The 13767-nt window shown below is 47.9% G+C and overlaps 2 protein-coding genes across 2 annotated transcripts in view; both read right to left on the bottom strand.

Annotated features, from left to right (window-relative positions):
• Window positions 1–1135, bottom strand: part of Abtb2 (ankyrin repeat and BTB domain containing 2) — a 165000-nt gene extending 163865 nt beyond the window's left edge. Inside the window, exon 1 of the mRNA XM_052725672.1 lies at window positions 145–1135. Within this exon, the coding sequence (XP_052581632.1) occupies window positions 145–1027 (883 nt within the window). The 5' untranslated portion in view covers window positions 1028–1135. The remainder of the gene's footprint in view (window positions 1–144) is intronic.
• A 10562-nt stretch (window positions 1136–11697) lies between these two features.
• Window positions 11698–12324, bottom strand: LOC128102520 (uncharacterized). The gene is made up of 2 exons (XM_052726342.1): window positions 11834–12324; window positions 11698–11718 (listed from the first exon to the last, which is right to left on the bottom strand). Exons 1-2 carry the CDS (start codon window positions 12260–12262, stop codon window positions 11698–11700), a joined length of 450 nt encoding a protein of 149 aa, XP_052582302.1. The 5' UTR covers window positions 12263–12324.
• Between the last annotated feature and the right edge of the window lie 1443 nt (window positions 12325–13767).

The raw sequence follows: 13767 nt of genomic DNA, 5'->3' as shown, positions 1-13767 counted from the left end.
CAAAACCACCTTTGGCAAGAGCCACTTAAGAATTCTTCCAGAATTCCATTTCTCTCAGAGACCTGGTACGCTTCGCAGCTTGGTCTTAGATCCATTCCTGGGGTAGCCCATCTGGTCCGTGCGTCGAGGTCTCCCCGTACTTACCATTGGCGTTCTTGCCGCAGATGAGATGCTCATAGGGTTGCAGGACTCCCCAGAGCTCGGCGTCGTTGTTGATGACCATCTCCAAGGCCTCGGCAGACACCTCTCCGCCCCCTGCCCCTCCGCCATCCGGGCTCTGGCTCGCCAGCACCCTGGCCCGGATCTCCTCAACTAGGTTCTCCATGCAGGCGGTGAGAGAGATGGCCGCGTACTCATGGATGCGCACGGAGATGCGAGTGTCCACCATCCAACGGAAGAAGCGGCCCACGGAGAAAGTGAGGCCGCAGCGGGCCGACTTGCCGCGGCGCAGCCCATCGCCAGCGCTCATGCTGTAGAGGGACAACGCCTTGACCGCCGCCAGCGCGCAGCTCTCGGCCAGCGCCCAGCTGTGCACCAGGCGCACCGCGCTCTGCACCTCGAAGCGGGTGCACTTAGCGTGCAGCACGCTCAGGCGCTGCGCCTCCCGGGCCACGCGGATGAGCGCCCGGCGGAGCAGCCCGGCCAAGCGCCTCACCGCCTCGGCGGAGAAGGCGGGCAGCCTCCGGCCGCCGATGCTTTTGCGGAGCACCCGGGCCACGTCTCCCTCGGTCCAGGGGAACTCCTCCAGCTCCGGGAGCCGCGGGCAGCGCGAGAAGAGGTCGGCCACTTCGGGATCCTCGGGCAGCACCGTGTTCACCGTGTCCCAGCTGTTGTGGCGGCTGTTCATGGAGCCGGAGTAGCACCACCAGGCCGCCCCGCGGTGCTGCTGCGCCGAAGAGTTGAGCGCCTGCGAGTTGGACTTGGAAGAGGAGAGGCTGAGCGAGCGGCACGAGTCGCCGGCCCCATACCCGGAGTCCAAGGTCAAGTCCTCCAGTGTCTTCAGTGTGGAGCTGTACGTCCCGGCCATGGGGAGCCTCCGCGCGCGGCCTCGCCCAACGAGGGGCTCTCACTGTTCCATGCCCACTTGCCCCGGCGCGGGGCGCGGAAACCAGCTCTAGGCTCTGCGAGGCGCCCTCCGGACTCGCCGCGCCGAGCCTCGGGGCCGCAGCATCGCCCGCGCACGGGCCGCGGGAAGGTAGGCGAAGCCCCGGGCCGAGCCGGTCTGGGCGAGCCGGAGCCCACCGCCGCCGTCCGCGTCCTGACGCGCCGCTGTCAGCGAGCGGGCTCCCCGCGGCGCTCCTCCTCCGCACTGCCCCCGCCAGCCCTCTCTCAGCTCCCCTTACCGAACGTCCACAACTGCCGAGAAAGAATGCCGAGAGACCTGGGCGGCCACCGAAGAGCCAGGCGCCCGAGGCCCGTCCGGGACCAGCCGGTGAGAACGCGCCCCACAAACTTCTTCGCGGCGCGGGCTACCGACCCAGATGGGTTCTGGGGGGCGGTCCGCATGCAAATACACCCCGGGCGGCTCACCAATCATCAGCCGCGCCCGGCAAGGGCTGCACCAATGGTTTCCGGGAGAGGCGGGGCTATGCAAATTTCACTCCGCGTCGGATGAAACCCCTCTGCTGGGAAACCCGGGACCGAGTGTAGCGGGTGGGTTGCAGGGAGGAGGGAGAGGAACAGGCGAGCGAGCTGGCAAGGGGGTGGGGCGCAGAGACCCGGAAAGCACGGGGGGAACCCAGAAAGCAGGCCCCAGAGCCGAGAACTAAACTTTCGTTTAGTTTAGCGAGAAGGTAAAGCCTCTGTGCGCTGCCCCTTAACCGCTTTCTGGACTTGGGACATAAGCAGGCAGCTCCTTGTGAAGCTGCGTGCAGCGAAGCCTCTCGAAGTAAGAAAACAGGAAAGAGACCCGATCCACCTTTCTTGTCGACTTTCTACCGAGCTCCTCCTCTTTTCCTAAATGAAAAACTGTTTATGCTTGGAGGGAAGAGGGACGCCGCTGCCTCTCTTCTCAGATCTGTCTGGTTTTGTTTATACTGACTTTAGGTTCCAGTGGGAACAGAATTTCTTAAGCTGGGATCTGAAAATGGCCCGACACCCGGAGGCCTGTGATCAAACCCCGGTGTAGGTTCACACCGTTTTCCTAGGATTACTTTAAAGGAGGAATCCTAATCTAATGAATGCACGACTTCCCTATTACCTGCGTACTGCCCGGCAGATCCTTTTTGTCCAAGGTGGGAGGGAGCGCTTGAGGAAGAACAAGGTGAGAAATGAGGACCGGCGTTTGAACACCTCGCTGGACGCAGGTGTTCCCTTTTAAGGACTTGCTGGACTGATGTGCGGGTAGGCGGGTCATCTGCCCCTCAGGACTCTGCCTCCTAGGTACAGTGAATTACTGACCTTCCATGAGAGCCGAGTTGCATCCGGTGTGTCTGATTTTGCGGTTCGCTAGAGAGCTACTGATTGCACAGACCCACGCACGTCCGGCTGCTGCCCCATAACTATTCATACGCACGTGCACAAACGTGCATCAGCCCCCTCAAGGAGAACTGCAAAATCAAACCGTGCATTGTGCACACGTTCGTACCAAGTCCGCTTCGCCAGCTCCTGAATGGCTCCTTTGTGCTGTACTTTACAGTTATGACCTTGGGCCGTGAGTTGGATACGAACTAGAAACGTCTGGTTTGTCTCTTTCCTTAAATTAATGATCCCTTTCCCCATGAAACGACTTTTTACTTGGCAGTTTTACTTAATTTTTCCTTTCCCAGGGTGTGTGAGACGTCGCTTACAGACGGTTAGAACTGGGAACAGAGTCAATGATGGAAGTACTGTGCAAGGCACAAACAGCCATCAAATTAACAGAGTCACATTTTATAGACGCGAGATCAGAAGTCAAATTAGAGGTTCAACTTGTCAGAAAATACGAAAACATTTGATGGATTTAATGCGCATTAAGAGAAATATAATAAAGGAAATATCGCCCTCTAGTGGATATCTAGAGGAAATAAAATTTTAAAATGTTTTTTCCTTTGTTCACTTTCTTAAAACGTATCGGCAATTACTGACTGGAAAGGCATATTAACTAAAAGGATGATTTGGTGTGTTTCTTACACAAAACATGGGAGATTTGCATTAATGTATGTAAATATCTTGATGACTTAAAATGTAAAGATAAACATTACCAAACTCGACATAGGTGTGGTTGTTCATGCCTGTAACCTCAGGACTCGGGGGATGAGGAAGGAGGACCTCCAGGAGTTTGAAGCCAGTCCACGCTACAAAGTAAGAAAACCCAAAGAAGGAAAAAGACATAAACATGCCTAGAGTGAAATCCTGGAGTTTCATAGACTTTAAACTGCTCCACAAGGATGCTAGATAAATAACTGGATTTCTTTAATGGATAGTAAGGAAATCAAGAGAAGTAAGAGAAACCCTATACATTAAAAGATACTTAGAAGATACATCAAACAATCACAAGCTATAGAACTTACTTAGGTTTTAATTTAAAAATTAATAAGAATTAGGCCAGAAAAGTGGCTCAGCACTTAAGAGTCCATACTACCTCTGCAGAGGACCCAAATTCAAATCCCAACACCCACATTAGATAGCTTATATATCTCCAGCACCTCTGGCCTTATGAGACCTGCGCGCGTGCACACACACACACACACACACACACACACACACACACACACACCAACTAGATCTAGAATTGCCCATGTCCGTAGCCATACAAGGGAAGTAGCTTTAAGTAATCCTTGGAAATTTTGCCATGGGTGAAGTCTTCTATTTTGTTATTTAAAACATAAATAAAAAAATCTGGAGATTAGAATACAAAATACCCTAAAATTTATCTTGGAAGTGAGGAGATTGTAATCTGAGCTATCTAAATACAAGTCAAACTGTCTAATAAGAAAGGTAGATTATGGCCTGAGCATTGGAGAGTGGCAAAGTTTTGTGGATCATCATTGGCAAATTGAGCAGTTATGGTAACTTCTGTGTCCTCTTGACTAGGCAAGTGTGAGTGTAAAGTTGGAATCCAATAATTATTAGGTAAGTGAATGAATAGGATAGGATGATTGGGACAATTTACCACAAAGCCAGGCTGCTTAGGTTCGCAGGAAATTTCTTGACCTCTCCTGTACTTAAAAATTTGTGCCAAGGTAAGTGTAACTGAGGTTTGTCTGCCCCTCTTTTCCTCTACCAAGTTCAGGATGGCCCCATGATCTCTGCCTGTATTAGAAAGGGATTCCTAACCAATGACTTGGGATTTACAGGTGGGGTCTCAAGGGGAAGGGTTTGTAAACCACCTAAAATTGCCCAAAACATTTTAAGTGAGTACCATTTGGTGGAGCACGATGACAAGCAGCTGGCAACTCGGAGCGGTAGCCACCACCGCCATGGTCCTGCTGCCACTGTTTGTAGCTTGGCCCCGGCCTCAGCTTCTCCTCAGCAAGCCTCCTAGGCCGGCCTCAAACTCGGGATCCTCCGGCCTCTGCCTCCTTCAGCAAATCCTACCAGAGTGAGCCACCACAACCGGCAACATGTAGCTCTGGTCTGAGCTGGGGGCCACAAGGCCACAGGCAAGTGGCTTTTTTGTGAAGTCTTACCACGAACGTTGGGCACCAGATGTAGCACGGACTGTTAGAAGGTCTTATTAATAAAAACAAACCCGGAGCCAGGTATTGGGGTGAACACTGAAAGACCAGAGAAACAGAACCAGCCACAGCTAACTTCGTCTCGTCAATTCCTCAGCTGATCCTGTTTCCTCAAACTGGAAGCCTCTGTGTCCTCATCCAAATGGATCTCAGCTGAACTGCTGCTAGAAGTATAAAAGCTTAACCAGGCCCTAGCTCCTGGTCCTCACGCCTTATATACCTTTCTGCTTCCTGCCATCACTTCCTGGGATTAAAGGCATGTGTCACCGTGCCTGGCTGTTTCCAGTGTGGCTTTGAACTCACAGAGATCTGAATGGATCTCTGCCTCCAGAATGTTAGGATTAAAGGTGTGTACCACCACTGCCTGGCCTCTATGTCTAATCTAGTGGCTGTTCTGTGCTCTGACCCCAGATAAGTTTATTAGGGTGTACAATATATTGGGGAACACAATACCATCACAAGTTGGAATTGTTCTGGGTAAAGTTAGCTGTATGTAGTACTGCCCAATAGAACTTTCTGTGATAATGAAAATGTTCGGTCTTCCCTGTCCAGTTCAACAGTCACTAACCACATTCATTTAACTTTAATTGATTTAGTTTACCTCTTAGGACCATTAGCCCTTTGGAGATTTCATAAAGATCATGGACCCATGCTGTCAGCTGAATTCAAGGTTAAACATAAATCAAAGTTAAAGACACTGTAAGACCTTGAGACAGAGAAGTGGCTCCTGCACACACACACACACACACACACACACACACACACACAGACTTCAGGAAAGGTAGAGACGGTGACCATATTAAGAGAGAGATGGCTCAGATTCCAGAAGTCAAGCCTATGGGGACTTGACGTGCTATGATCAGGCAACTGGTAAAACAAGTGACTTTCAGAATGACTGTTATGACTTCATGTGATAAAACTCTGGGTTGAGGGGAAGAAGTGGAGGACATTGCCAAGCCAAGACAGGGCTCTAGTTACGGTTACTATGGGGTCCATGACAGAGCTGGACACCAGTTTTTAGAGCAAGGACAAAAGTAGCAAGCAATGTGACCTCACATCTCTGAGCAGCCGAGGTGAGTCTCCCTTGCTGTCTTTTGGCAGGTGGCAGACTTGGTCCTAGAATATAAGGTGAGCTGGGGCTTATGATGTCCTAGTTGCTCTGTTAGAGACTCGGTGAGAGGGAACCCAGAAGACAGGAAAGATTTGCTCACCCCGCCCTCATTCCCTCAGGTTGCCTACCATTCCATGCCTGAAAATGGGTGATCATTTAACTTCGTGCTTTTCAAACTGCTTAGTTGAAAAATGATTGTTCCAGTCTCACACAGAACATAGTGTGAGTAACAAAAAAGCAGAGGGTTTGCTGTGGGGGCGAGGGAAAGGGGTGAATGGAGAATGTAGAGCCATGCATTCACTCCCAACCCCTTAATTTTTAGACAGCTTTTGAGGAACTTTGTCGGAGCTTTGCAGACTTCAAGAAAATGACTAACATGGGAAGGCCACCATAGTTAGTGCACCTCGGGGAAAGATGGTGACCAGAAAAAAAATCTTCTGTGGAAGCAAGGTGACATGGAAAGGGCACATGATTAGCAGAGAAGTTCCATTGTTGAAAGAAGGAGCAGCAGTGTGGAAACTTTTATCTTAGGAAGCCCAGATAAGCCTACTCTTGATACAGACATTTTCCCCCCTGACCTTTACAATTAAAGAGCAAGTCCTCTGTAATCACATGTTTTGAGATAATCTTTTTGTACACTATGTGAAGATATGCCACTGCGGTCGGTTTAATAAAGAGCTGGATGGTCAATAGCTGGGCAGGAGAGAATAGGTGGGATTTCCAGGAAGAGAGAGGAACTTGGGAAGGATCTGAGGTGCTCAGAATTTCACAGTGAGACTTGGAGCAAGTTGGATGCATGGTACTGAGAGGCAGGAAAGAGCCACGTGGAAAAACATAGATTAATAGAAACAGGTTTGTTTAAGTTATAAGAGCTAGTTGGAAGCAAGCCTAAGCTAAGGACACACTTTCATCATTAATAAGAAGTCTCTGTGTCATTATTTGGGGGCTAGCAGTCCAAAGAAAGTCTGACAAGAAAGGTCCAAAGAAAGTTCTGCAGGAAAGTCCAAATACATTCACAGGTTCTGAATCTTAGGTTCAACCAACTGCATATAGAAAATATTCTTTTAGGGCCTGGGGAGATAACTTGGTCAGTAAAACACTTACAAGCACAAGGACCTGAGTTCTGAGTTCATTCCCCAGAATCTACACAAAAATGCCAGGTATCAAAGGTCTTGCTTGTAATCTCAGTACTGGGGAAACAGAGACAAAAGGATCTCTGGTTCTTGCTGGCCAGGCAGTCTAGTTAAATCAGTGAACTCCAGGTCCAGCAAGAGAGTCTGTCTAAAAAAGGTAGATGAGAAGGACACTGTTGATCTCTGACCTCCACAGAAATGCACATGCAGACATCTGCGCACACACATGAACGTGTATGTATGAATATACCACTTAGTCAAGTGCACATCCACACTCCAGATTGCCCATGATTTGAACACCTTCAGACCTTTGTCATTTTATATGAGAGTTTTGAATATGTTTGAGTATAGAAAAGTGTCGTGGAACCAATTCCTTAGATATGGACGGATGACTGTAATTTGAAACAAAGAGCCTCCACGGTGATTATAGGGAAGGAAAAAAATCCTTTCTCCAATCAATACATGTTATGCAGAGGACTGATATTCATGAGATATCCCATGCAAAAAAGAATGATCAGTTTGGGAAATTTTGCATTCCCTTTCTTCTTTTAAGACTTTGTTTATATCTAACTTACTGTATTTGGGTTTAAATGGAATGAGAATCTTTTTTTGCCCTGCTTGATTGTGTATGGGTGTGTTCAGAGAAGCTGTGTGGCAAGACTTTTCCTGGGGAGGAGCTATCGACATGTCTACTCACCCCAGACAGGTTGCCCACAAAAGACCAAAATACAGATACCACCAAAGTCTAGCTTGGTAAACCAGTGAGTTTTATTGGGGTTACTTACAGGAATATGGGTGAGGGATTACTTACAGGAGCAGAAATGACTTGTGGGCCGCTGCATCACCAAAGCCCATCCCAGCAATGATGACAGTTCATAAAACTGGGAACATGGTGCTCACTGCGCATGTGCTCACGGCATAGCCCTCGGCAGCTCAATAGGTCGAAGAGTGTCCTTTCCCGTGTCTCAGTAAGCCTAAACCCCTTCCAGGCAGCTCCGCTGGTTTCTACGTCTTCCAGGCTGCTGGTCTGGCCTCAGTCTTCTTTGCAGGTTTGCTTCCTTGTGGCTTGGCCTCACTCACTGAAGAAGCACGCTCAGCTTTTATGGTTTACTCTGGCAGGGAGGCGTGTAGACAATCTGGTCCATTTCAGGGACTTCCTAAAGCTGTTTTGAGTTGTTGACTTCCCATTTAAGGAGCTTCCTATAAGGATGGAATGTTTCAATCCAGGAGGAAACTGTTATACAAGAGAGGCCTGAGGTTGAACTGGGGTGTTACTGTTTTGTGTTTGTTTAGTTTTGTTTCCTCCCAATCACTTCCCATTGTGTGTATTGAGGTTTGTCCTTTTGCCTAGTCTACCCAGCCAGTGGAGTGAGGTGTCTTTATCTCCACCTTCCCCGAGCTGGGATAACAGGTGGGTCAACATGTCCGTCTGGCTTTTGAATGATGTTTTTGGGGTCCAACTTCTAGTTCTCATGCTTGCCTTGCAAACACTTTTCCAGTTGAACCATCTTGCCAGCCTAAGAACTCTTTTTCAAACCCTATATGGCTGCTTTAAAATCATTGAAACTTTTAAATTAACTTTTTAATTTAGAGGAGAGAAGACTGGCCACACCCCGTTTCATGTGTCTGCTTAGGTAATTGTGGCAAAAATCCAGGTTGGTCTTAGAGCAGGTTAGGCTTGCTGCCTGACTGACCACTGACAGCACTGGTGTTTTATTATGTGCTCTATACAACTAAGATTCGGAAGATACTTCCACCCCCGGAAGGAAAGGAGGTTGGGTGTGGGTGGGTGCTACACAGGGCATACAAAAATTCACAAAGCAAACAGCACCTTGGGTTGCTCCAAAGGGCATTCTGCCCAGGAGGAAGTTGACATTAGCTTCATCAGCTCCCTGGAGCTTGAGGTTTAGGAAAGAAGCTGGATCACAGTTCCAAAGGACTAGACTGGGCAGAGGCACCTGGGACCTCCTGGCAGTGGCACTGTGGTCCAATCCTGATGTGCAGATCTTTCCTGGATAGCTGTTAATCCTGTCCACTGCCCTTCAATCAAGCATCATTAGCCTCATCTAGATAGTCTTTAGAGTAAAGAATGGCATTCAGTCCAGCTCTGTAGGATTGCCCAAATGTTCATCTTTGGAGACTCAACTTCACTCTGATCACATATCTTAGGTCCGGCGCTCTCGTCTGGAGGTCTTGTTTCAGTAAGTCTGGCATGTGAACCAGCTAAGTGTTGTGAACAGAATTCCCAAGTGATTCTCATTAGACAAGCTTGAGAAAGGCATTTGTTCCCCAAGTCCCAGAGTGCCTGAAATCTTAACATGTTAGTCCTAAGGCCCTACCTGCAGAGCTTCAGTCACCAGGCCTTCTGAGATCTATGAATCCTTTTAATTAGCAAGTCTTACACACCTCTGGTCCAGGCTGCTTGCTTATTAACATGCAAGTTCAGGCATGTCAGATCTTCCCCAGCAGGTGGCGCTGCAAACTCTCCCCTGAAGAGTCAAATTCCTTACATGTGATTTTGTACAACCATTTCAGTCACCCCAGATGATAGATCTGGGGTCAAATAACTCTTCCCATTAAGGAATTCTTCCCTGTGTCTGAGGATAGCTCTGCCCTTGAGTAAGGACACTCAGCATCTAGAATGATTACACACGGTCTCAGCACAGCGATGGAGGAATTGCAGATGGAATCAGAGGAAATGACCTTCAGTTCAGACTTCTGTCTCTTTAGGCTGATAATGCAGAATTGGTTTAAGAATAAAGAACACAGTTTGGTGATGTGTCTTAAGCTAGCAGTGACAGGTTAAAAACTGAACCATATGTCAGTCTGTTTTTAAACCCTCTCAGCTCTTTTTCCAGTGACGTGTCTGTTTCCCACCATGACGACCACGGACTAACCCTCTGAACCTGTAAGTAATCCTCCAGTTGAGTGGTTTCTTTTATAAGGGTGGGGTGCAGGAGTGCTTGTCTCTCTGTGTGTAGAGGCTAGAGGTCAACGACAGGTGTCTTCTGTTGCTTTCAACTTCACTTTTGTGAGACGGGGTTTTCACAGACTATGGAGCTCATTGGTTTGGGCTCTAGTTGGCTGGCCTAATTGGGGGCCTGTCTTTTCCCTACCCCCGGGGTGCTAAGGTTATAGATACACACCACTCTGTCTGTTTTTTACATGGGTGCTAAAGGTGTGAAGTCAGGTCCTCATGTTCACACAGTAAGTTCTTTACCCCACAGAGCTATCTTTATAGCCCCAGAACTGACTTTTCTTTTCAATGGTCTTTATTTGTTATCAGAGCAGGGCATGCCGTGGTGTACATGTGGAGGTCAAAGACAACTTTGTGGAGCTGGTTCTCTCTACCACCATCAGGCTCATATCCTTGGGCGGCAAGGACCTTTCCTCATTGAGCCATCTTGTCAGCCCCATCAGAACTAACTTGTTCTGATTGATTCTGTGTATTGTTTGTAATCTTTTCCATCATATTAATTTCTTTCCTGATACTTAGTCTTTCTTCCTTCCTTTCTTTCTCTCTCTCTCTTTCTTTCTTTCTTTTTGGTTTTTCGAGATGGTTTTTGGTGTAGCCCTGCCTGTCCTGGAACTCGCTCTGTAGACCAGGCTGGCCTTAAACTCACAGAGATCCGCCTGCCTCTGCCTCCTGAGTGCTGGGATTAAAGGTGTGCACCACCACTGCCTGGCCGATACTTAGTATTTCTTACTTACTTACTCTTACCTATTGAAGGGTAAGTAGATCCAATACCTACTCGAGCATATGGCTCTGGCAGACCTTGCCCCCATCCCCTCTGCCTTCCTTAAAACCATCAAGGTCTGTTCCCTTATTTGGACACTTTCCTATGCCAGATTCATTCCTGAGGATTAGTACCAAAGTCCAACAATCAAAAACCCCCTTTGGTTCACCTAATTAACATGCCTAATCAAAGTATCCCACTGAATCCTAACCCATTCTAACACAGACTTCCCCTTTTTTCTCCTCTTAAAAATGACACCTGCAAGGTCATGTGCCTCTGTTTTCTGCCTGAGTCAGAAAGCAGCTACTTTAACTTTTCTGCTTAATAAAGGATCTCTCTGTAAAAACAGGCGTTTGAATGTTGTGGTGGTTTGAAAGAAAATGGCTCCCAAAGGGAGTGGCACTATTAGAAGGTGTGGCCTTGTTGGAGGAAGTGTAGGGGTGGGCTTTGAGGTCTCTTTTTCTCAAGCTTCACTTAGTGTGATAGTCAGTCGACTTCCTGTTCCCTGCAAGATGTAGCACTCTCAGCTCCAGCAACACATCTGCCTGCATGCCACCATGCTCCCCGTCATGATGATAATGGACTAAACCTCTGAAACTGTAAGTGAGCGACCCCAATCAAATGTTTTCTTTATAAGAGTTGCCATGCTCATGGTGTCTCTTCATAGCAATAGAACCCTAAGACAGGTGGTTAGTTCCTAATCAGGGGTCTGGGAGGGAGCCCCCACTGTGTGGGAATCCCTTTCACCTACTGCTTTTAGGTTTGATGAGTTCTTGTTTTTCTAAAACCTTGAGTTCCATCAGTAGGTTGTTTATTTGAGGGTGCTCTGTTTTTCCCTCCAGTTCCAAAGGCTTCGTTTGTAAGTATACTTCAGGAAAGATGACCTGTCTTATTACCTCTGGTCAGTGAAGTGAAGAGCTATGTTCCAGCATCCACCTGGTTCTGTTGCTAAGGACCCTGCTTTGCCCACCTCTATTCACACTTCTATTCCAGTTGTGGGCATGAGACTTGTAGTCAATCAGTTCTCCCGGCTTAAACCTTAGGCACTCTGTACCAAATCATTGCCATGAATGATGTTCCTGCCAACTTGAATGCAGAGATCTGCTCCAGTGGTGCCTGCCTTAGAAACAGCTGGACTGGTGTCTCCAAGCATCCCTCAGCCTATCTTCTTCACCACACGGAGCCCTCTCAGACCATGGCTACAACTGGCCCTGAGTTTATGTACTCCACCAGCCCTGGAAGAAAAGGAGTCTTCCAGGTCAAAGTTTCATACCGCTTCAGAAGCTCTTCATTGGCCAGAAGGGACGTAATGGCCACTAGGTGGAGCCCTTTCTCCCAGAAGCACTTGATCTCACCCACCAGGCCGTGCTGTACATCAGCTGGCTGGATGGCTATGATGTCACCCTCCAGGTTGGCATGGTCCAGAAAGCTGGCAGGCTGGTGGGTGGCTACGATGCCCTGCTCTCTCTTATTTTTTGTTTGTTTGTTTTTTTGAGACAGGGTTTCTCTGTGTAGCCCTTGCTGTCCTGGAATTTGCTCTGAAGACCTGTAAGCTGGCCTCAAACTCAGAGATCCCCCTGCTTCTGCCTCTTGAGTACCAGGACTAAAGGCATGCATCACCATGATTTTTTAAATATAAATATATTGTCATAAACTTTCCTCTTAGAACTGCCTTAGCTATATCCCAAAAGTTCTGTTAAGTTATACTTTCATTTTCACTTGACTATAGAAAGTTTGTTTTGTTTATCCAATTTATTTCTTTATTATTTGTATGAGTGTGTGTGTGTGTGTGTGTGTGTGTGTGTGTGTGTGTGTGTGTGTGTGTGTGTGTGATATGTTTATGTTGGTGTGTGCTTCATGGTGCCTGTGGATCATCAGTCCTCTCCTTGTAGCTGAAGATGAACTTGAACTCCTGATCCTCCTCCTTCTACCTCCTAAAAGCTGGGATCATAGGTATGCACCACCACACCTGGAGTGATTTTACGACCTTACAGTGTTCTCCTGGTTTTCTTCAATGCAGTACTGGTCATTCAGGAGTGGATCATTTAGTCTTCAAGTATTTGTATGGTTCGTCTTACTACTGATTTCTAATTTTACTTCAATATGATCTGGTAGAAGAATTTATTTCATTTCTTTAATGCTGCACTCTATACAGCTCCAGAGTCTGACCTAAAGGGAGTGGTTAGGAAATTGAGAAAGGACAGTCACAGAAGAAAAGGACAGACACAAATACACAGAAAAGCTGGGACCAAGTGGTCTGGTCTCTCAGCTGAACAGGCCACAGCACCCTGGAAGCTCAGTGTGTTTACTGTTTACATCTGAACAGGACGGCAGAGTTACTGCACACAGCTGGACACGGAGGCAGTTTGGCTGATCTGAGCAGGCGCAGGCTCTGGAGGGGAGTAGGCTCTGGAGGGGAGCAGGCTCTGGAGGGGAGCAGTACGCTGTGCTTATTTAGTGGTGGAGAAAGCTATGGTGGACATTTTGTGCACAGACTATCAACATTCACTCTCCGGCCAGAGGAAGACTTTGTCATCCCTCTGAGCCTCACCCAGAGACATCTTTGCCACTCCCATGGGGATGAGGCATTGGTTCTTGACACGGCCATGTCCAAACCTACAGCACACATTCACTCAGGACTTAATCACTCAGGACTTCCTCCAATCCCCATACTTCTCTATTAGTTAAGAGTTATTTGTCAGAATGCTTGCCTTGTATGGGCAAGGCCCAGGAATAAATTCCTCTGCAACTGCCAACAATAGACTTTTTAAATTTATCAGAAGGACCTTCTAGTGTTCATCTCAGACTTTACCCACGTCTCCATGACTTCCTGCATTTCCCTTCAGTGACACTCTTCTCTGTCAATCATGTGCATCCCACTCTTTTCCCAACCACTCTTTTTTTTCAGGGCCGAAGACAGAACCCAGGACCCTGTGTGTGGTAGGAGCTCAGCCACAGCAGTCTACAGCCACTCTGTTTATCTTTTGTAATGTCATTGCACCCTAAGAGTGACAGTTTTAGCTAAGAATAAATACAAGTAAAAGTCTTGTCTCAGTGGGCCTCACGTGAATGTGATTACTACAGTGCAGCCTACCCAGAGGTAGACTGTATCCTGGTCCACACTGGGC

Source organism: Peromyscus californicus, unplaced genomic scaffold (assembly GCF_007827085.1).
Source record: "Peromyscus californicus insignis strain IS unplaced genomic scaffold, ASM782708v3 Scaffold_7__1_contigs__length_154581171, whole genome shotgun sequence".
NCBI lineage: Eukaryota > Metazoa > Chordata > Mammalia > Rodentia > Cricetidae > Peromyscus > Peromyscus californicus.
Note: the sequence above shows the minus strand (reverse complement) of the source record. Positions and strands in the feature narration are given on the sequence as shown.

Bases quoted from the DNA above. Each gene is read 5' to 3' on its own strand.
- LOC128102520 (XM_052726342.1), bottom strand. From the start codon at position 12,262: ATGGTGATGCATGCCTTTAGTCCTGGTACTCAAGAGGCAGAAGCAGGG. The intron at 11,719-11,833 runs GTCTGAGAGGGC...TCAAGTTGGCAG, and splicing joins CAGGGCCAGTTGTAGCCATG to GAACATCATTCATGGCAATG.